General features: G+C 33.1%; 2 protein-coding genes across 8 annotated transcripts; one reads left to right on the forward strand and one right to left on the reverse strand.

Moving 5' to 3' along the window:
* Positions 1 to 9,139: 9,139 nt before the first annotated feature.
* On the reverse strand, positions 9,140 to 22,213 carry LOC107066117 (uncharacterized). Its single transcript, XM_015320430.2, has 10 exons — positions 21,904 to 22,213; positions 21,718 to 21,808; positions 20,768 to 21,597; positions 20,526 to 20,677; positions 20,008 to 20,420; positions 19,725 to 19,897; positions 11,443 to 11,591; positions 11,194 to 11,245; positions 10,957 to 11,095; positions 9,140 to 10,864 (listed from the first exon to the last, which is right to left on the reverse strand). Exons 2-10 carry the CDS (start codon positions 21,785 to 21,787, stop codon positions 10,146 to 10,148), a joined length of 2,697 nt encoding a protein of 898 aa, XP_015175916.2. The 5' UTR covers positions 21,788 to 21,808; positions 21,904 to 22,213; the 3' UTR covers positions 9,140 to 10,145.
* Positions 11,756 to 19,717, forward strand: LOC107066118 (uncharacterized). 7 transcript variants are annotated; one of them, XM_089177120.1, is made up of 5 exons: positions 11,756 to 12,717; positions 18,278 to 18,539; positions 18,635 to 18,868; positions 18,958 to 19,109; positions 19,199 to 19,717. In XM_089177120.1, the coding sequence occupies exons 2-5, from the start codon at positions 18,278 to 18,280 to the stop codon at positions 19,496 to 19,498; spliced, it is 948 nt and encodes a 315-aa protein (XP_089033246.1). In that variant the 5' UTR covers positions 11,756 to 12,717; the 3' UTR covers positions 19,499 to 19,717. The 7 variants fall into 7 exon arrangements, with proteins under 7 accessions (XP_089033246.1, XP_089033248.1, XP_089033244.1 ...); XM_089177122.1 differs by lacking the exon at positions 11,756 to 12,717 and adding an exon at positions 16,170 to 16,541; XM_089177118.1 differs by lacking the exon at positions 11,756 to 12,717 and adding an exon at positions 16,821 to 16,991 and having other exon boundaries at positions 18,635 to 18,862.
* Positions 22,214 to 22,922: the final 709 nt, after the last annotated feature.

Below are 22,922 nucleotides of genomic sequence, written 5' to 3' on the forward strand. Positions count from 1 at the left end.
TAATAATATCGTACGTTAATCTTTGTTTTCGATGTAGTGATTTTGTTCGTAATAAAAATAATCTTTTAGATTAAAAATCTATACGATACTTTGCAATATTATTAATTATATCTTGGATAAATCTTTTTACAATGTTGCAGATAATAAGAAATGTATTTAGGTGGTATTAAAATATAAGTTCTCGTTGTGTAGGGAATAATTTGAAAGATGTCTCGAGACATGAAGAAGTAGCTTCCATCTTTCCAAAAGCCGAAGGGTAATTAAATGAGAACCACTGAGTACGAACGCAGGAACGCCCACGCCATGCATCAACCGTGACGTAGATAGGTAATGCTGCTGCAGATGGAGAAGATGGTCCTCGGAGATATACCCTCGGTTTCTACCTTAGTTAGGGTCAGCTATCTCGCGCGACCCATCTCCGCCTATCCAATCACACACTGCACACCGCGTATGGCACGCAAGCGATAATACACGGTGTCCCAATTATCCCGCGACACGGCAAGGCCCACGCTCTCGCCGTGAGAGCATTTTCAACACGCCCCTGCTAGTCCCCAACCTCCCCTTCTACTCCCCCTACCACCATATGTACCAACCGGCAAACGCTGGCGCCCCTCAACGGATGGTTCTCATAAAGGACGAGTCCTCCTTCTCACCTCCTCCTCATCCACCTCCTCCTCCTCTTCATCCTTCACCTTGTTCTTCTCAAACTCCTTTTCCTTCGTCCTTGCTCTGTCTGTAGTTTAGAAAGTTTAATTCTAGGGAGAATGAGAAATCCGTGCATAGTTTGCTGTTAAAACTCTGATTCCTTTTATTTTTTGGTTTTCGTTCTTTTGCTTCTTTTGCTTCTTTTTTTTAATTAATTATAAATTTCTCAAATGTGTATTCTTGTAGTATTTATTTTATACACTTATATATTTTGACATGGCAAATGAAACGTTGCGTTGAAACGTTAAGTAATTAAAGTCATTGCTAAAGAAAAATGTTTTCTCGTTAGAGAGTAGAGAATCGATAAGGCCCCTCATCGATATGACGAATTGCCAACGATTATGAGCATCATTTGGGCGATCGGTCGAATGAGTCCTCTGAAAATTATGGGTGATTTTCGTGGACGAGAGCAAAAGATACTTAAGTATATTACTTATGATCGTTCTTTAAAGTGAAAAACGTGATGAATGCTCGAAACTTCAATGTTCTTGCTGCCGTGTAATTATCGAAAGACGCGATGGAGGTTAACCACGCCCTTGTCCCCTCGGGCGGCCAATCAGGAGTGTCGCTGGGGTCGCCCTGCGGCGGGGACAGGAACGACGACACTCCGACTCGACGAGGATGTGGGACGAGTGGCATGGCGCGCTCAGAGAATATACATATATACCTACGAAAACCACTGTCCCTGCCCCTTGAATCTTTAGAAAATGGTAGACGTCTTCTACCAACTACAAATTGCATTAAGATTTAGTCAGAAAAATAATCCGAGCAAAAGAATCTGTTCAAAATCAGCGGTATTCAATTTTTTTAAATGTCCATCTTTAATTTATTTTGATAAAAAATAATATCTTAAGTAGTAACCAAGATTTTTATTGGAATTTTATTAATTTCGTTTTGAATCCTGAGATTCTTTAAACTACTTAACTGTATCAAAAACAACTCGTGTTCCTTAGTTCAATGGTAGATCGATAATATCGTAAATAACTATCCCATCTAAAACGAAACTTAATCCCAATAAAAAAAAATCAATAAAAATCTCAAAAAAAACCAAATAGTCCAAGTAAAAATTAACATTAAATTACAATCTAACAACATATTTAAAATGAATCTCAACGAATGGGAAAAATTGTAAAGTCCAAATGAGCCCCACCTTCACGAAGGGCGGTGACCAGCACCATTACCAACGGGGGGTCTGTCGTAAAAGGTCATTGGTCTCGGGGTTGACAAAGAGGAAGAATAGAAAAGACGAAAAGAGATAAAAATATAGAAAGGAAGATAGAAAAAGAGAGAGGAGAGCATAGAAAACGAGAGAGTAGATGTTTGAGTCAGGAAGGGAGGAAGAAGGAGTAGGTAGACGACGAGGGAGGGTCGTAGAGTGACAAACTCGAGAGGACTGTCACCGTGCTCGGCGAATCACGGACGAATCGGAAGGAAGCTGTCGTCGTCGTTGGTGGAGGACAACGTTGGTGGAGAAGGATGTTGTCAGGGCGCAAGCGCTTACGACTACTGGACACGCGGCGACACATCGATCCACGCTTCTACAACCTCTCCTCCTCTCCTCCACCCACCTACCTACCTTTCCTCCACCTCCTCCTCATCCTCTTCATCCTCTTCTTCCTCCTCCTTCAGTGCTTCCTCCCGTCCTCTTCAGGTTCAACTTCTCCCACCCCGCTTGGTACACCCTCTCACCCTCTCTTCGTCATTCTCTTCCTCTTTCTCTTTCTCTCTTATAAGAGAGTACTCGGTTTCTCTTCTCCATCTCCTTCGCCTCCTTTCCTTGATTAAACCGCGTTTGCCATGGCGTTGTTGCTTACGAAAGTATCCGCCGCACCGTCGGTAGATTCACTCTCTCTCTCTCTTTCTATCTCTCTTTCTCTATTTCACTGACGAGGATCGTTGCTCCTGTTAGACGAGGGTGGAACTCAAGGGACGAGAAAGAGGTGCCACGGCGCATCCGACTGCTGGTGGTGGGAGGGGTGGTCGTGATGGTAGTAGTGGTAGTGGTGATGGTGGTGGTGGAGGTGGTGGTGGTGGTGCTGCTGCTGCTGCTCTTGCTACTCCTGCACTTTCGACCGGGAGATTAATATCCTCTTTTTGCCTCCTTCTATGCATCCTCCTACATAGCATAGATACAGAACATTTTCTCCGATCCTCCAGAGTCGACGTTGAACGAGAATAGAGTACCCTTTTCTAATTCTCCAAAAATCTCACTTTTGTTTATAAAACATATTCCATGTTTTTAGTAATCGTAGTTGCGAATAATTATAAGAGTTATATTATTTTATTTTATTTTATTTTAATTCATTATTATTAACAAGTATAAAAGTAAAAAGAATGAAATTTACCTTAGAGTGGATGGAGGTGGGGGGATGATGATATTCCGTTTCCGTCAATGTACCAGAATTATCGATTCTCTCATGCACCTGAAAGAAAAAAAAAGGGAAAAAAAAAGGTGAAGTAGCAAACTCTATAGACGAAGAGAAAAAGGTGGAGGAGGAAGAGAGGAGGTGGTACTAGCCGACAGGCTTACTCGAGTCTCACAAACGACAAGAGGGTGATATATTACCAGGAACTACCCAGCGGGACCGACACTACCCACCTACGCTACCACCATCGCTTCTATCTTCCTTCCTTCCTTCCTTCCTTCCTTTTACGTGTGTGCCCTTACTAGCACCCCCTAAACCCCGGTGCTTCAAACTACCCCTATCCACCTAGAAAGAAAGAGAGAGAGAACGTTATTCGAAGGAAGATCCATCTCCATAATGGCCCCCACGCCCCCGTTCTCTTCTAACACATACTCTCCCTCTCTCTCTCTTTCTCATTGTACGAACCATCCTGAGATTACACAGACATTCTCAAACATCCACACATATAGGTCGCGAGTCCGTCTCTCGAAGGGTCGAGAAATGCCGGAACGGCAGAGATTTTTTGGCACGGACTTTCCTCTCACGATCGAAACAACGAAAGTGTTTATCAAAATCTCACGATGTTCTTTATTATTATTATTTTTTTTTTTTTTAACAAATTAAAATATCGTAGTATGATATAAGTTCTATAAGATATTTAAATTGAATTCACGAATGTACAATAAATTGAATTATATGAAATTCTTTTCTATGTCATTTAATTTGAACGTTTATAATTTTTTTGTCTTCGTGTATATGATGACGTATTTTTGTAATAACAATACTTAGAATTCTATTAAATAGGAATGAGAGTTAAGGGTCCTCTTTGCTTTGGAAAGGATGGGATCAGTGAATCCAATGTCTACATTTGGGATTTCACGCAAACGTCCCTCCCCAGACTCCTGAACAGCAAAAGTTCTCACGCTACAACGGGCGCAGTTCTGCCACTTTTTCTTTCTTTTTTTTTTGTTTTTGTTTTCCCTCCTACTCCTCTTGTATCGGCTTGCTTTCGGACCGCACGAACCTTCTTCGAGGGCGAAGCTCTCATTATGCATATCCGATCTGGCGCTCGAGAAGAAGCGCACGAAACTTTCGTCCAAGTCCGCTGCCCACCATCGCTACTGGAATTTCTTATTCTTCTTTTTTTTTATTTTTTTTTTATTTTATAAATGTATTATACGTATATAGATGTATGTACATTCGGGAAAGTATGCTAATCGCAAAACGGTAACTTGCATGATTGAGAATTCAAGGAATCCTACCTCAATTCGATAGATCAATTTAAAATGAAATAATTTTTTCCACAAACACCATTTACATTGATTTGTTAAACAAATGAAGAATTTAATTTATAATTAAATATATTAAAAAAAAAAATAAATGACACTATTTGATAGGAATAATAAATAATGATAATGAAACGAATAATGTTATTGAAAATATTTTCGTCGTGTCGAGGATGACGTTGGAAATGTTTAAACGTTGCGTCGAAATATCTAGAAAAGAAAATTTAAATTTTGCCAAAGGATAAAAAATTATGAAAATCCGTAGCAGAGAGAAGGAAAGATAAAGATAGATAGATAGAGAAAGAGAGAGAGAGAACACACACACCTGCCGCCCCTTTTCTAGAGTTTTCCGCGGTGAGAACAGAAGCGCGCCAACGAACAGATTAAGCTTAGGAAAGAGATTTATGAGCGAGCGTGTAACGAGCAACTTTTTCATGCTATGTGCTTGCCGGGGGTAGCCCGCGGGGGTGGGATTAGCATAAGATCCAGCAGCTGCACTACGCGTGGAGACTTTACGGACCTCTTCTACTCTCCCCCCCCTTTCCTCTCATATACTTTCATTTTATTTCAAAGAAAAAGAATCTCATTCTTTTGTTTTTTTATTCTTTTTTTTTTTTTTTATTACAGGACCTAAGATGAGAAAAAATACGAAAGGAAAGTGAGTCCTTGTCATAGATAACATCATCAAGTCATTTTAACGAGATAATATTTCTTGATAAAACATTCGTTTTCAATGAGAAAACATTTATCATTTGTCAATCGTTCTTTTTATTACTTTTACCTTTTATGGATTATTCATATAGTAGTCACTTTTTTATTAATCACTTTCTCATCATCACACCTATCCTACATTTACAACAACAACAAAAAATGGTGTCTTCTTTTACTGTCTATTTATGGAATCGTCAATATACTATTTTTACTTTTACGAACGAGTTTGTCAATCATGCCCATTGTTGGGCTCAACTTTAATAATAATTGTGAACAAGTATTTCATACGTGACTCTAAAATGTTGAATGAAGAAAACATTGATCAACGTTTTATAACATGAGGTATTTCTAAATAAATTTATATATAAAATTCACAATGTGAATATGTTGTGATAAATAAAAATAGTTATATAAACGTTTGGTCATGCATATATAAATATGACTTATATAATATAAGTGTCCATTATTTAAGAGTGTAACATTAAGAATGTAAATTATTACCAAAATGAATACTTTATTTTTACATAAACAAAATAAAAAAATAAAAACGTCCAATTATTTATAAGTTCGATCGCGATAGGTAGCAATAAAGAAGATCATTATGAGCGACACAAGGAACGATATCGATCTTCATTTTCTTTGATGAGAAACGGCAAAGTACAAAGTTCGTGTCCACCTTTCGTGCGGTTTACGAGATAGGGAGAAAACAGAGGTATATACTTATCGAAAGCAAAAAGGGAGAGAGAGAGAGAAAGAGAGAGAGAGAGAGAGAGGAGTGAAGAAGGGACAGGATAGAAGGACGGACAGACAGACTGTGGATTTCGAGCTGGCAGCGTAATAATCGACGGTAAAAGGTTCGTAATGCGGCGATCGGCAGCGGAACGATCGTACTGTGCCATTGCCTTCTGACATCGTGCATCGATCGTGTTGCTCGAGTATTCAATTAAGTATCCTGCCTCCTTTGGCCCTCTCGATCTTTCGATCGTCCACCATTTTTCAGCCCTCCCTGAATGTCCGAGACTTATATGACCTTCCTTCGGTAAGGTAAATCGGTTGTTTCGTTTCCTTTCCTTTCGTTTTGGAACACACGAAATAAATATTAAGCACAACGGATCGACCAATAAAAGACACGAGAATATTTTGCTAATCTTTTTCTTTTTTTTTTAAACAATAAAATACTATGTTCTTTTTTCCCCATTATATTCGAGACAATTTATAATGCTTGTGATATAGTTAAACGATTAAATACATAATTAGTTTAAAATAATGAGATATTAGATCTTTTAATATCACCAATACTCTATAATTCTATTAATAATTTATAGAAATATATAATAATGAGTATTAATTTATATTACATATGTAATATTTATCATATTCAATTATTAATTAATATTATTCGATAAAGAGTTTAATATATTATCGATGGTAATAATAAATGATTAAAACTATTGTTCATCGTTATCTAACTCTATTATTCTTCTAAGAAAAATAATAATAATAATAATAATAATAATAATAATAATAATAATAATAATAATAATAATAGTAATAATTGATCATTCATAAGAGATATTATCGGTACTCAATTGTATCGTCATTTTACTTGGTTGGAATCTTCTTTGCTACCGTATAGCATAAGGTCGAAACATTCCGTCGATCAAAACGGCGAACGTGCAGCAACACAGTCTCTGCCTATATGGGTGCTTGAAACCGAGTTGTGTACGAACAGCAACTGCAGGGAGGAGACCTCCTAAGGTCGTGTGTCTCTGGATATTAATGAGAGGATAGAGGCGGTCATCTCATACCACTCTGGATCTCGGCAGCAAACTCACGGATCGTCTCTGATGGAGAGAGGTTTCCCGACGGCCTGCCTCCCTCTTCCCACCTCCACCCTATAAGCTTATGAGAGAGAGAAAGAGAGAAATGAAGGAGCAGCACCAGCAAAAGGTGGAGGAGGAGGAGGAGGAGGAGGAGGAGGTGGTGGAAGAGGAGATGAAGAGGGCGGGTGGACAAGGGAGGGTCTCCACCCTGCGACGATGGTGGAGGGAGGACATCGTCGGGTCACGAGAGGCAGCCAGCAGGAAGGGAAAGAGGAGAAACTCGGGGAGAGGACCAAAGAGAGAAAGAGAGTGAGGGAAAGAGGTGGAGAGGACGAGAATACGACCAGGAGGAAAGGACGGTTCTCTCGAGAGGGCGAGAGAGGGGTAAAAAGGAGAGCTAGTAGGAGTGAGAAAGAGAGAAATATATATGTATATATATATATATATATCTGGACCCCACGTAGGAGACGTTCAATACTGTAGCAACAACGCAGAGCCAACGCCATTGGCTACCATTTTCTCTCTATACCTTCTAGGCATACACCTTATACTCTACTCCACTTCTCTTTCTCTTCTCTTCTCTTCTCTTTTTGCTTCTTCCCTTTTTCACTCTTACCCTTTTCCTCGTCTTGCCTAGAGTTCTCTCGGTCCACCCCCTTTTTCTCTTTTCTACGATCGCATACCAAAATGAGCCAAAGGTAAAAGAGAGATAGAGAAGAGAGAGAGAGAGAGAGAGAGAGAGAGAGAATAAAAAAAAAACTACGATCACCGCCTTTCTTTCGAATCCGCGATGCGTATCCTCGAGAGAGGTTTCGACCGATAACTTACGGCCATAGAAAATTGGATACGCGAACTAAACCACGTAGACTTCTTCGTTGCAAACTCGACACACACATACACGTACATTATATATATATATGTATGCATTAGGAACCGGATGAATCGAGAACGAGAACGTCGTTGATTTTTCATGATTTATGATTTCTTTCTTATTGTCAATCATTCATGTATATATGACACATGTGTTACTCTCGATTATTCATTTATTATTGTTCTCTAAATTTGTTAGAAAATAATTTGTTATAATTAGTATCTGTAAATATAAAATCATATTTGAAACAAATTAAAAATTAACAATAAAGAAAAATGTGTATGTATAGGAGAGAAATAAAAAAATGAAATATAAATATAATACTAGTATGAGTAAGTAGAAATAAGCACAGCTAGTAGTAAAAGTATGGTTATGCTGATTTAATTTGATATCGAAAATTTGCATAGTATTATTATTATTATTTTTGCATGTATAATAATTTTTCATTTATTATTTTCTCTCTCTCTTCGTACAAAGTATTTATTACGACATGGAGAAAAAAAGGGGATAAAAAAATGTTCGCGTGTGGGGTTCTTTTGTCGTAGTACTTTAAAAAAACAAAAAAAAAAGGATTACAAAAAAAAAAAATAAGAAAAGAAATAAAATGAAAAAAAAAAAAAAAGAGAAAGAGTTTTCCATGGTTCTCTGGGCATTTCGCTGGATCTCGAGCGTGATTCGATAATTATCACGATCTCGAGGGTCGCCCTTTCGTTCATTCCAACCATATGCTACGGATCGGTACACCCTTACTACAATTACAAATCCAAACTGCCGAATGTAAAACTTATCTCTCTGGATCATTCTTCTCTTCATCTTTTTTTTTTTTTCTCTTAAAATTTTCGATATCACAGAATTGCGAGTTACGCTTCAAATTGCTCGCGCGTGTTTGATATTTTTTCTCCTTTCTTTCTCTCTCTCTCTCTCTCTCTCTCTCTATTATTATTTTTTTTTTTAATTCTTTCTCTTTTTTTCGACAAATTCTACGCTAAAGCCACGTTGCTCGATGGTATTTAAACGTTCGCGAAACGAGATACCTACGCTGTGTGCGTTGTTACAATGCACCGAGTGAGTGAGAGAGAAAGAGAGAGAAAAATATGCTATTTTATCATTTTATTACCAGAAAATTCGTTATTGCTAACGCGAGAAAGTATCTTTTTCCATGTGTAAGTTATTTTATCTCGTATATGTATATATCTGTAGTAATAACAACTATTCTCGATTGAGATTAATAACAACTCTAGAACTGCATTTTATAATCAACCTGTATGTAATGTCTACATGTAAATACGTAATATGTAACGTAGACAATTTTTGGAAGTAAAATCAACGTCATCGATAGAAAAAATTCATAATAAATTTTATTAAGTTTACAATGGTGTTCTTATTAAAATATTGACTTGTAAAAATCGATCGGTTGATCACTTTTGAAACAATATTTCTATATCGATGATTAGAATATACTAATTGAAAATAATAAGGCTATGAATGTATATATATATATATATATTTATATGCATAGATCTAAATAATTATGTTTGTAAAATCTGAAGGAATGTATGACTATCAAATATGGCGAATATTCCGCATGCGATCGGTCTATGAAAAATGTATTATAAAATACATGTGTAACTATTGCTATTATTATTATTATTATTATTATTATTATTAAGTTAACGACTTAATTAAGATGTTTAAGTATAAAATATCGTTACTGGAACATATACTAATGTAATGAAATAGTAATCATTATTTAGTTTGTATTTTCTTTTTTATTAGAAATTATTAATTTTTAAATTGATTATAAGATATCACAAAAATTGAACATCAAAGTTTTCATCATTATATTGGCCATTTTATTCTAAAGTATAAATATATTTGTATCGAAAAATATAATTTCTCAAATCTATTCAAATTCTCTCTCATCGATAAGAATAGTAATCTAAATACGAATTTGTTTGTTTCTTTTTTCTTTTTTTTGTTTCAAAAGGCAGTACAGTGGCGATGAACGATTGTTTAAAAAATAGATATTATTATTATATTTATTAACGATAGATAAAATCGTGATATTTATAAACGATATTATAATATGAGGTCAACGTTAATATGATTTATTATGAAAAATAAACTTTCGAACGACATAACCTCGAATTATTAATTGGTGCGATAAGAAAAAAAATTGCGTATTTAGTCTACTATATTACATGGCAGTTATTATCTCTTTTTCTTTTTTTTCTTTACAACATATTAGGAAGATTGTTTGACTTAACAATACGTTTATTCACGTATAGTAGTTTATCCCTCATAGACATAGGAATAATTAATTCAGCGTTTATATACACTTTTATTATTTATCTTGACTATCTTCTTCTATAGATTTCTTACTTACTTTATCATTTTTAGGAATAGAAATTAAAACGGCACGTTTAGGTGGTCTTTGCAATATCGGTTTAGGTTTTACAACTTGATTCGATTCTGCAGTAAGCTGTCGTTGCATCTCTTCTTGAGTAATTTTTTTAGTAAATTGTGTAATCAGATGAACCTTTTTCTTATCCTTATCGGTAGTAGTAGCATCTTTTTCCGATTTTTCCGTTTTATCATTATTGTCCGTAATTATTTCACTTTTACGTTTAGGCGTTAAATTATATTTCCAACGATTCGGTAAAACTAATTCTTCATCCTCACCTAAATATTGTTTTCTAATATCTTCGGAAACGTACCAACATGCTTTCAAATGCATTTGTCCTTTATCAGGACAAGGTATCCACCTTCCAATTTCACTAATCTTAGTCACTAAACTAACTTTAGATATTTGATTGTCCCTACTCGCCGCTTTTTTATTCCAAAAGGTGAGAAATTCTTTGACGAGAAAATTTTTCCCGTGCGTATTTCCGTGAATTAAACGAATCAAATCCGGCAATGCTTCTGTTGGTACCTTTCTTTTTCTCGTACTTGCTGGCGTACCATCAACTTCCGTATTTTCGTTCGTAGGTGATGGAAGTACGACCGGTATTTGTGAAACCCAGGCATGACGTGCCGTTAAAAATTCTACGACCTTTTTAGGAGCTGATGAAAATAAAAAAAAATAAAACAACATAAATAAGAACCAAATGTTATCGCAATTTTCTATTTAATTTTAAAGATTTATTTGTACTCACTATTTTCAGGATACGAATTATTTTCCCCCAACCAAACGCAACCGATGATTCTTGGCTTAAGTTTCGACATCTTTGCCGTTCTTTCAGCCTCAAATTGTTCACCCAACAATTTTAACTTGAACTTTTGCGTTTCCGGCGTCTGAAAAAATATATTTTCATATGAACAAAACCGAAAGATTATTTCGTTAAGGATAAGATACACGATCAGGGATAAAAATACTTTGTAAAATAACTCACCATACTTTCGTCTTCCTCTTCGTCAGGTCGTGCTTCCTCGTCGGACAAATATCTGTAAGAGACAGACACACGCACACATGCATAAAGATGCGATTATGAAAGAATGCGATAGATATCGTATCGTGAATGCCAAGGGATATGAGGGTATAACAGGAAACAACAAAATTTTTAACGAGCTCAAGTTTCTTCATTGTCACTTTAACTCATAATGAAAATGAATCAGAAATTTGTTTAATTCAAACGACTTACCCATGCGGTACCATGAACTCATTGTCAACGTCGTATTCATCGTCATCCGGATTTTCTTCATCTTTCTCATCTTCCGAACCATGAAGTGATTCGCCAGGTTCTTCCTCTTCCCACTCTTCATCAGAATCAACCTCGTAATCGAACAATTTCTAAAAAAAAAAAAAAAATGATCGATACATTGAAATCGCGTGATTAGGCTGACAATTTGATGATCACGCTAAATTACAATTAAGATTTAAAAAAAAAAAAAAAAAGGAGAGATGCATTCTAATAATCAGTCAACTTATTTTCATACACGATCGAAGGAATCCCACTATTATTATAGTCAATGAATAAGCAGCAGGACGTTCGTATCAAAGCGACTTCCTTGACGACCGATATCAAGCCTTTGGCAACCAATTACAGCAGCAGACACGTGTTGCCTCCAGTATGCTTTAGTTTTCTCATCTTTACGGACAACTGAAGAGAAAGTGAACACACGACGTGCGCGAAACAGACAACAAGTCTGTCAAAATGTAGAGATCTTGAGAAGATCGTTTCGAATATCTTTTTATAAGACGATCGGAAGTTTCAATCTTCGCGATTGATAATATAAACGTAAAGTGATTAAAATAATATACATAATATAGTTAGTTGTTTTTTTAAATTATATTAATCATCATTATTAGATATCATTTACATTGTAGTAATAATCTTTTTTTTTTCTTTTTTTTGGAAGTAACTTGGTAGCTTAACAACGTAGCTATTTTCAACTTGTTCTATAGAAAGAATAGAAAATGTCGAACAGAGGAATCGATTCGATTAATAAGAAACAATAAGAGTCGAATATATCGAGATCGTTGGCGAGAAACGTTCCTTCGTCTAAAAGTCAATAAATTCTCTCCTCTCTCTCTTTCTCATTCTCTTTACAACCGCGGCAAGGGAACTTTTGTCCGATAAATCAACGTCGATTTCATCCCTACGCGAGCATCAATTACAAGACCTTCTCGAGACATTAATTTATTGTTGGAAAGTAACGTAATCTACGAACTCGTTGATATTATTCGTCGTCGTTTAAAAGAAAAAAAAAAAGAAAAAAAAGAAGAGAAGTGGACAGATTTCTCGAAATCAAGTGCAATCTTTTTGATGGAACAACACTAAGTCTAAGATTCATCCCCAACTTCAAAAAAAAAAAAAAAAAAAAATCAGAAAAAGGGAAAAATCAAGAATTTCAAATTGAAATAAAATAAAAAAAAGAGACAGTTTATAGCAGCTTTTGGCAGCAATACGACTAAGGTAGGTAAACTGTCAATCTGTCATATATATATATATATAAAATAAATAACATTTATTATTATTATCATGACGTTGAAACAGGAATAGTCGAACGAGTTCGCCATCGAGTCGCTGAAAAACTCGACGTATGGGCAAATATTGTTCTCTCTTACTCTCTCACGAGTGTTAGTTCCGAACACGATAACTATTTGCACGCAATACGATAATTATAAACCGTGAAGAATGTTTCTCGTGAAATATCGAGAAAAAAAAGAAATTATGAAAAAAAAGAAAAAGAAAAAACAAATTTGATTTCATGGTCAAAATCAACAGATTTTTATTATTATTATTATTATTATTATTATTATTATTATTATTATCGATATCTATCAATTATTCATCATAATGATAACGAAAAATAGTTCATTTGTTTACATCGTGAAATTTATAATAATTGTTTTATCTGCAAGTAAACAAATTCGATCACGTGAATTCGAATTTAATTCAAACACGATGATACAAGAAAAATGAAATGGTAAAGGAAATCTCAAAGTGTGTGTTTGTGTGTGTGTATGTTCCAAAGATTTCAAATAATCTTTTTAATTTATCTTATAAAATTTTTCCATACATTTATTTCACGTAAAATAATCCATGAACAAATACTTATCTTTTTCTTTTTTTTTTCCCCTACACTTTCCAAAATACATCCAATTTCTTTATCGCACAAATGTACCTATTATCTCATAAAATTTTGGGAAACATCGAACAGAACTTTGACAGATATAACTATGATTAATTATCTTGAAAAAAAAAAATGAAAAAAAAAAAAACAAAAAAAAACAAAAAAGAAAAAGTGTAAAAAGAGGTCTCGGTGGTTTTTTGGTAAACTTGCACGCCTCTCTCTCTCTCTCTCTCTCTCGTGCCGTGAAAAATCCAAAACAGACGCTAACGTATACACACAAACACACATATACATTAATATACACGTATGTAGAATGTCGGTGGAATGGATAGGGCGGTAGAGGGGGCATCAAAGGGTGTCGGTTTTTCGGAGTGGGACTAATCGCGAAGAATAAAAAAAAAAAGGAACTGAAAGAGAGAATGAGAGAGAGAGAGAGAGAGTGAGAAAGAGAAGAAGAGAGATAGAAAGAGAAGAAGAAAATGCATTTATCGAAATAACGCGTCGCGTAAACGTTTCGACGGTGCCTGTCTGTAAGAACGAGTCTCGTTATTTACAGCGTGTTGTCACCCAGCGGGCCATCTGTAATGGCTGTTATATGCCCCATTAAGATTATGGTCGTTGCTTCTTCATCTTCTCACACGAGACACACACAGACACACTCCTACGATTAACTTTCTTTCTTTCTTTTTAACAATCGTAACTGATTTATTTCCGAATACCCCAAAATAATCCACCCTGAACTTTATTACATTCGTAACACGTAATAATACTCTTCTTAACTTCATTTTTTCGACATGGGTCTCTTTTCAAAATTTTAATTAATATATTTTTTTTTTAATTATAAATTTGTAACCCTTAAAGTGCTATGGACGCATTATAGCATTTGGTAAAAATTACCAGAATGGTCTATAGACGCATATACGTGTTTGTTAATATTAATGTAAAATAATGTAATGTTTATATTAATTAATTAAATTATATTCACAGAAACGAAAATTTTAATTATTAAATATAATTTATTATAAGAATCTAGTTAATAATAAATTATTCCGTTCCTATAAAACATTTTAGTTAAAAGTATTCAACACTCAAAGGATTAAATATTACGAAGAAAAGAGAAAATGAAATGGGGGGAAAAAAAAGATTTCGTTAACAACTAAATAATTGTGGATTTTTCAAGGAAAATTCTTGGTGAAATGGTTGACAACTAAGTAATTGTGGATTTCACCAATCATTTTCCTTGAAAAATCTGCAATCACTTAATTGTCAACTCAATACAATTATTACGTGTTAAGAATTATTATAAAACGACGTTAGGAAAATTTATTGAAAAATAATACGCGATACAAATAAATGTCTGGATTATTATTATTATTAGATTATTAATAAAATATTTCTTCGAATTAGATATTTAAAAAAAAAAAAAAAAAAAAAGAAGTTTAGTTGATCGTAAATTACAAACCATTCAATATCATATCTTTCTCTTTTAACTTTCATTATCATTATCGATGTTGTGTTACACTCTTTTAACGTGATACTTTCTCTCTCTTTCTCTCTCTTTCTCTCTCTTCTATAACTATGCATAACGTGGACGCATTTCTTTTCTCTATAATAATATACGTCATTAGATAAATTATTTTTTATCTAGACATGCATAAGTTACGCGGAATGTTTTGCTTATCGGTTAGTTGCAACGATCGTCTCTAAGTTTATGGTGAATTTGATTTAATCGTACATTTCAGATATTAAAGGAAAAAAAAAAATTGTTAAAGGAAAAAAGAAAAGAAAAAAAAATACAAATCAAAAGCGGACGTTATAATCGTATTTGATCATTAGAAATGCACTAGTCAAGGGCACTTTGTACAGGATGGAAAAAATTTTTTTTTCTTCTTTTCTTTCCTGAAGAGAGAGAGAGAAAAAAACATCATTTCCACGAGTAATCTTTTGAATTTTCAGTCGCACCGCGAAACAGGATAATAATTAATAATATTCTTGCGCTATCTCTGGCTTCCGAGCGTTACGTTTTTTCTTGCAAAAAAAGAAGAAAAAAAGAGAAAGGAAAACAAAAAAAAAATTCGTAAAGAAAAAAAAATATAGTACATTCGAGCCAAACCGAGTTAGCAAGTCATCGTAATTCACAAATGCAGAAAAAAAAATATGTATATATTTATACATGTGTGATAGAAATAAATAATAACCATTGTATCTCGTAATCACATCGATGACGAAACGATCAGCGTAAATACACGTCCGTGGTAAATTTATAAATCGTCCGAAAAGTGATTACGACTAAATAAACGCGTGCCGATGAATCGATTGACATTATTGTTTAGTTTTCCCTACCTTTACACGTCTCTCTCTCTCTCTCTCACTCACTCACTCGTTCTTTTTATATTTCTTTATATCTGTTTGTCTTTGTCCTTTCGTATAGTAGTAGTTTAATCGTATGATAGAAAATCCATAAAAGATTGCCTAAGTGCAATGGATCAGAGCTATTCGATAAAGATATACCACGGATGCTGTCAATCTTGCAAGATAAACGACGGTGATATGATGCTGTGGTCTGTTTTCAATAACTCGGTGAGAGACAACGATAACAATCGATACTCTCTCTCTCTCTTCCAGCAAAGTACTAATCGTTAAAAAAATAACAAAAAAAAAAATATAAATAAAATAAAATAAGAAAAATATTACAAAATATTATGAATTTCATTTGCAGAAAATCGATGATCCTTTTGAAATTAATTCCTCTCTAGTTTTATGTTTTTTTTTTTTTCTAAAGAAATATTGATAATTTTCTAATCAAATTAATTCTACTACCTATTTGTTTTTTTTTTTGTTCCGTTTCTTCTTTATACGAAAGAATAAAAATACATTTATAGTATCTAAGGTCAGTCTCCTTCGACACCGATAATAATATAGTAGAAGCGTGTAAGTTAAACTCCTGATGGTGGTGGCCACTGACTTCGCTGATACTTTATCGTGACTCGAGCCCACTCTTAGTCGCTCTAGGTCAAAGCCATTGGCTACTTTGAGACGAACAATCGTCGATGAAGATACAACAAAAAAAAGCATGAACTTCTTAGAACGCGTAATAATTATCCTTGACAATGAAACTTCTTACTCTCGATCAACAACATAAACGAATACTCTCGAAAATCCTGTGAGTGAATTTTATAATTCTGATTTTATTTTTTCAATTTGAAAAATGAGAAATAATTAATTAGTGTGATATCAACAGGACATATAGAAATAATCAAATAATTTATTTAAAAAATATCAAATATCCTGCAAGCTTTTTGATTATTTTTTCTAAGCTTCAAGTGTACAATATTTTTTAAATATTATTTTACAAGGTAACATATAATCTATTATATTTCTCTGCAATTTATATTAATCAATAAAATAACAAAATAAAAATTAATACAAAAAAAAAAAAAAAAAGGGAAGAAATGTTTACGCGATTAATTTTGGCATATGTTCTATATGTTTCTTTTTTTTTTCTTTTTTTTAAAGAAGGAAGGTGGGGAGAAAAAATATGACTTAATATCGAGTGAGTTAATAAAATTAAAAAAAAAAAATGAATAATAAAAATTGGATTTTATCAAGTAAGGTATGTATTTCTTTGACGTCAATATGCCTTGCCAAATACACACACAACAGACAGACACACACACACACAAATGTAACGAATAAGTCGATATAAGCGTGTCGCAAAAGTTGATGGCCGCGAGAGAACGATTAGCAAACACAAACCGATACTCGTAAATATAATCTAACGTATGACGGAATAAAATAACGAACGAAGAGATGTATCTGGGACCGGGTACGGTGGTTCTGGAGATCGGTAATGCCTTTCACGATCCCTTGGGAAGAAACGACAGTGACACGGCACCGGCTGGCACAGCGACGATTATCTTTCGAGCCGTGTGCGATGACAACGCGAGTGAGGAGAACCTACACGTTGTCTTCGATCTGTCGATCGAACAGTCTGAAAACGATCCTCAACCACGAAGGTACACCACACACGCGTGAAATAAAAATAGAAAGAGAGTTACTCTACGATTTTATATATTTGTTTAAATTAATATAATTAATGTATGTGTTTTATAATAAGAATATTTGTCTTATGTATTCATATGTGTGACACATCGGATATATCACGAGAAAAGAATACCGGTTTTTCTTATTTCCACGTACCTCGTGTTATCAAGCAAATCCTTAGTCGATGCGGATCAACAATTACGAGATTAGTTCTAATAACCGGTTGTTACTTGCATACTTGTTCAATTATTTCGTCATTTCATCGATCGTGTATTGTTCACGCGCGTTTTTGATCATGCGTTTCGTATAATGTTTTGATTGATTTTTATTTTAATTAACATTGAAATGTACGATCATCATTGGGATATTTTGGAATTGGTGTTTTGATCGTTGATAAAACAAATTTTGAACTTGATATTAAATTAAGATTAAATTGAACTAGGAAAATCATCATTATATCTATTTTATTTCTATTGTTGGAATCAATTTGTCGTTATGATCGAAGAAACTATGATGTTCGATGTAAGTATCGAAATTCAAATATATAAACATTTAATTGCTTGCGTATTAAGATGTGTGAAGTGTCTCGTATATAAAGAAATTTTTTCCATTATATTTTATACTATGATAACCCCCTTAAGTAAGATAATATTCAATTTTTATTTGATGTACAATGTTAACTGAATGAATTGATGATGGTTTCTACGCGTAACGCGTGTAACACAACAAATGACTGTTATTGTATTATTTATTTTGCAACTATACTTTGATTCATACATTTTCACATTCATGTATGTATACTTTGTTCTATGACTCATTAATCTATTTTTTCTTCTTCTCTTAAATATTTTTTAGATGGCAGACGAGTTATTACTTTCTGCATTGGGATTAACGACGGATACAAATTTCGATAAAACATTACCGTCACCGTGTATACCAAATCTACCTTCCGAATACGAATCCTCGTGCAGAACACCTTCGAGTGATGATTCAGAGATCATCGATAATCATGCAACGATACCTTTGACAACACCTGTGGAATGTTACACCGAATTAACGTGTTCACCGAAAGATTCGTGGAACGATTGGATGACCAATGCATCTACATCTTCCTCGGGTACAAATTTTATTAATTAATTATTATATTTATTTTCTTCAGACAGAATGTTTAAACATTTTCATAATCAATGAAGAAATATTTCATTCAAACAGGTTGTTTGAGCGAATTGAGCGAATTAGATTCAGAATTGGAATGGTGCTTAGACAAAACATGGAACTCAGGTCTCCCAGAAAGAACGCCACTTTGTACAGCAGGATGTGAAGGATTTTTACATTTGCCTTTGCCAAATCCTCAACAAGTATTCAATCATGACGAGCCCTTACTTGTACTTGGTATCGACTTAAGGGCATTAGAAAATTCATTAGGACAGGAAGAAATAAGTAAATGTAAATTTTAATTCAAATGATTTAAAAAAAAAAAAATTGCTCTTGCATTTGCAATTTGAAAAAAGAAATCAAATCACTGCATTTTATAGTTACAGATTACAATAATAATCAATTAGAAGAGAATCTACTAATTTCATCAGCAGCTAATGCAGCATTGGCAACTCACGATTATACTAATCGTAATTTGACTAATGCAGTCGAAGACAGATGTTTTCCATGTACCTATCAAGGTTGTCTAAAGGTATTTAACATCTACTTAAGAAGATTTGTAAAACAAACGAAAGATACAGTTTGATATAAACAATCTGAATTTTTTTTTTTTTTAAACAGGTCTACGCGAAAGCATCTCATTTAAAAGCTCATCTAAGACGCCATACCGGAGAAAAACCGTTCGCTTGTACATGGTCGGGTTGCGGATGGCGTTTCAGCCGATCAGACGAATTGGCAAGGCATAGAAGATCACATTCAGGAGTTAAACCCTATCCTTGCGAAATGTGCTCGAAAAGATTCGCACGTAGCGATCATTTGGCTAAACATCGTAAGGTGCATAGAAAAAATACTTATCCGTTGTTTCAAAATGGACGTGGTGGATTTCGTAGTGGAAAAACTAACGTATTACAGGAGATTTAGTGTGAATTTTTCATCATGTCAAAGATTCATTCATTTTTGTTTAAAGTTAAAACAACAGAAATAGAATCCGTGAAGATTTAAAGAGTATAAGTTATAATACCTCATGCAAAATACTCTAGTGTGTATATTATTATTGTGTTTCATATATAAATATATATATGAAATGAAAGCGTTAAAAAAATAAAATATACACACTTTCAAGATAATATCAAGATAAATTACTCACCGAATCTTTTGAAAATGGTCGACGAGAACTTATACTATCGCTTTTTTTCCTCCAAGTTCCCCAATATGGTGGTCGACGATTTTCATGAAACTGTAATAACTTCGGTCGAATTTTGTCTGCGACAGTCTCGGGTTGAAATACTAAATCCGAGTTACAATCGTTTTCTTCATCATCTGTGCCATAAAGATTATAAACGTCGAATAAAATATTTTTTACAAATTAATATTTTATAATGTATAAATTATTATTATTATTATTATTATTATTGTATTTTATTTCTTACCTAATACGATTACATCATTCTTTGCTTTGAGCGGCCATGTTTTTTCAGATTTATGCCTGATAATCTTCTTACTTTTCATTTCGGCGAGATACAAATTAATTGTTTCCTCATCACCTTTATTAAGATAAGAATCTAGAGATAATTTTTGACTCTCATCTAAATTACCCCTACAAATGGGTGCAACCCTCATATCTGTTTTAACTTCGAACGGCATGAATGTCTGTACGTCCGTATTATTTTCCTCTTCCGTGCTTTTCATTTCTTGTTTTTTAGGAACGAAAAAACTCACAAAAGTCGATGCTTCTTTTTGTTTCTTACGTTCGAATTCTAATTTCTCTTCCTCCTTTCTTTTCCTCTCTTCTTCCTTTTTACGACGTTCTTGTTCTTTTGCTTCCTTTTCTTTCTGTTTTTGTCTATGACAAATAAAATAAAAAGAATATACAGTCTTATAATTATATTATCTATAAATTTTTATAGGATTTTCATTCTTTTAAAATAATACATTATATGATACTTACTCTATTTCCATTTGTTTTTTAAGCTCCTTTTGTTCCTTCTCTTTTTTCTTTTGTTCACGTTCTGCCCTTTCCTTTTCTTCTTTTTCTTTCCGTTTTTCTTCCTTTTCCCTACGCCGATTTTCTCTTTCCTCCTCACGTTTTCTTTCTTTCTCCTGAATAAATATATTTATATAAATATACAAAATGTTACATTATATATTGCACATAAAAATGAAAAATCAAATTATTATTCTGATTATTACCAGTCGCAATTGTTCCCTTTCTTTACGCTTTCTAGCACTGTTCTCTTTCTGTAATTGTTTAGGTGTCACTTTTTTATTTTTTGTAATATCTGTCTTCTTTGTTTTTTGCGTTGGTGTTCTTAAACCTTTGACATTCATATTTGTGGTTTCCTTTTTCTCGGAAACTTTTGTATTATCTTCATCATTCGAAGAAACTTCAATTTCATAATCAGAATCAACGCGTAAGGATTTGTTTGTATCATCACATTTATCGGTACATTCTATTACTATCTCCTCATCATCATCATCATCATCATCACCATCATCATCATCATTACCATCATCATTATCATCTACAACGCTGACATCTATATCAGAATTTTCATTAGAATTTTGAACGGAAGAAATATTCCTCTGTTCTGTTTTCTTTCTCGTATTATCATCCATGCTTGTATTTATATCATCTTTCTTATTCTTCTTCATAAGAAATTTGGTTAACGAAGTATTCGGAGAAAATGATTCTTTCTTTTTGGATTTGGAAAACAATGATTTTTTTGACTTAGATTTACGATTTTTATTTTTGTCATGACGCTGAGATCTATCCGGAGTTTTTTCTTCATCATTTTCAATATCTATTATTTCTTTCTTATTTTTACTACTACTAGTTGAAGTAATAGATTCATTTAAAACATTATCTAATATTTCAATATCTTCCTCTGAATTTTCCTTAGCTGAGACTTTAATTATTTTTGCAGTCTTTGATTCTTTTGGAGATTCTAATTTTCTCTTTTTAGAAGATACATTATCCAATAGTGGTTTAGGAGGACACACTTTTGAAAATGATAACAGTGCTGTAATACATAGAAAAATAAGAATATTTATTTATAGTATAGCATATTTTCAAATAAAAAAAAAAAAATATAGAATTTTATGAATGATGTAAATATTAAATAATTAAGCATTGTGCCTACCTTGTTTCAATTTCTTTGTTTTCGAAGGAACAACAACCTCTTCGATGACACATTCATTTTCTTCATCCATTACTTTAAATTGTTTCTGTTTCTGTAACAAAAGAAAAACGTTGTAAAATAAGTGAATATTTCATTTTCTTGATTTATTAAAACATTGTACAAAATTAACTAATTTTTTTCTTTTACCTTAACTTCTTCAATAATTCAATAATTTTTAAATTATTAACACATAATACGCGCTTGACAATATTAGCAAAACAAATCTGTCAGTAAAGTATAAAAGAAATATAACCTAATATAAAACTTTTATAATTGCACTACTATAATCTATAAAATTATTATATTTGAAGGTTAAGAAATTAGTTAATGTATCTACGTAATATCACAACGAGATTTAAGATATATTACACTAATTATTTATTATAAAGTAAATGGAAATACTGCATATAAAATATCATTTCTTAATCGAATCCGCGGGAAAATGTAAAAGGAAAATTCCTATATGTATTTACTCTATAATATTGTAAAAAACACTAAGCACAAAAGAAACCAAATGTAATAGCACAAGAAAACATACCAACTGAATCATTCTGGACCAGTTGATCAGTGCTGCTAATCCTATATTTCACTAAATCTTAATTTAGTGAATCTCACTAGTCTATAATCACTATATTTCTCTAGAATCTAAGGTAAACAAAGTTATGTACCTAAAGGCGGGCTTTTCAAATTGCAAATCACGACTACATATAAACTCGCCTAAATGAATTTGGATTTGTAAACATTTTAACGAAATATAAAATGTAAAAGAATCAATTAAAAGGTTATATATTAAATTTTACATAAAAATAAGTTTTATAATATTGTTATCGAACAAATTAAGTATTTTTTTTACGTTTTATGTTTCATAAATACGATATCTGCTTATAAAATAAATAATTATAATAATTTATTAATATATTAATATACCGGGTATCTTTTAAATAATATAATAAAATATCTATAAACTTATTAGTTTACAAAATTAAGTAATAATAGTAAAAATAAAGTAATATTTATCAGTTATCTCGTGATGCGTGAGGGTACTATGCGTGAGTACTAACAGATGGCGTTATATGTATGTTTCGAAGTGAAAATTCATTATCACAGCATTTATACCTGATCGGACACGAATACAGGTACAAATATGGATTTATACACGGAATAGT

This window comes from Polistes dominula, unplaced genomic scaffold, assembly GCF_049000335.1.
Source record: "Polistes dominula isolate Pdom_NZ unplaced genomic scaffold, Pdom_raw_medaka contig_20, whole genome shotgun sequence".
In the NCBI taxonomy this organism is placed as follows: Eukaryota; Metazoa; Arthropoda; class Insecta; order Hymenoptera; family Vespidae; genus Polistes; species Polistes dominula.

Coding starts and splice junctions, on each gene's coding strand:
- LOC107066118 (XM_089177117.1), top strand. CDS start 16,959: ATGAATAATAAAAATTGGATTTTATCAAGTAAG. Junction 18,540..18,634: donor TGCATCTACATCTTCCTCGG/GTACAAATTTTA, acceptor TCATTCAAACAG/GTTGTTTGAGCGAATTGAGC. Junction 19,110..19,198: donor CCTATCAAGGTTGTCTAAAG/GTATTTAACATC, acceptor TTTTTTAAACAG/GTCTACGCGAAAGCATCTCA.
- LOC107066117 (XM_015320430.2), bottom strand. CDS start 21,787: ATGGATGAAGAAAATGAATGTGTCATCGAAGAGGTTGTTGTTCCTTCG. Junction 11,246..11,442: donor GAGTTCATGGTACCGCATGG/GTAAGTCGTTTG, acceptor TGTCTCTTACAG/ATATTTGTCCGACGAGGAAG. Junction 10,865..10,956: donor TAATTCGTATCCTGAAAATA/GTGAGTACAAAT, acceptor TATTTTCATCAG/CTCCTAAAAAGGTCGTAGAA.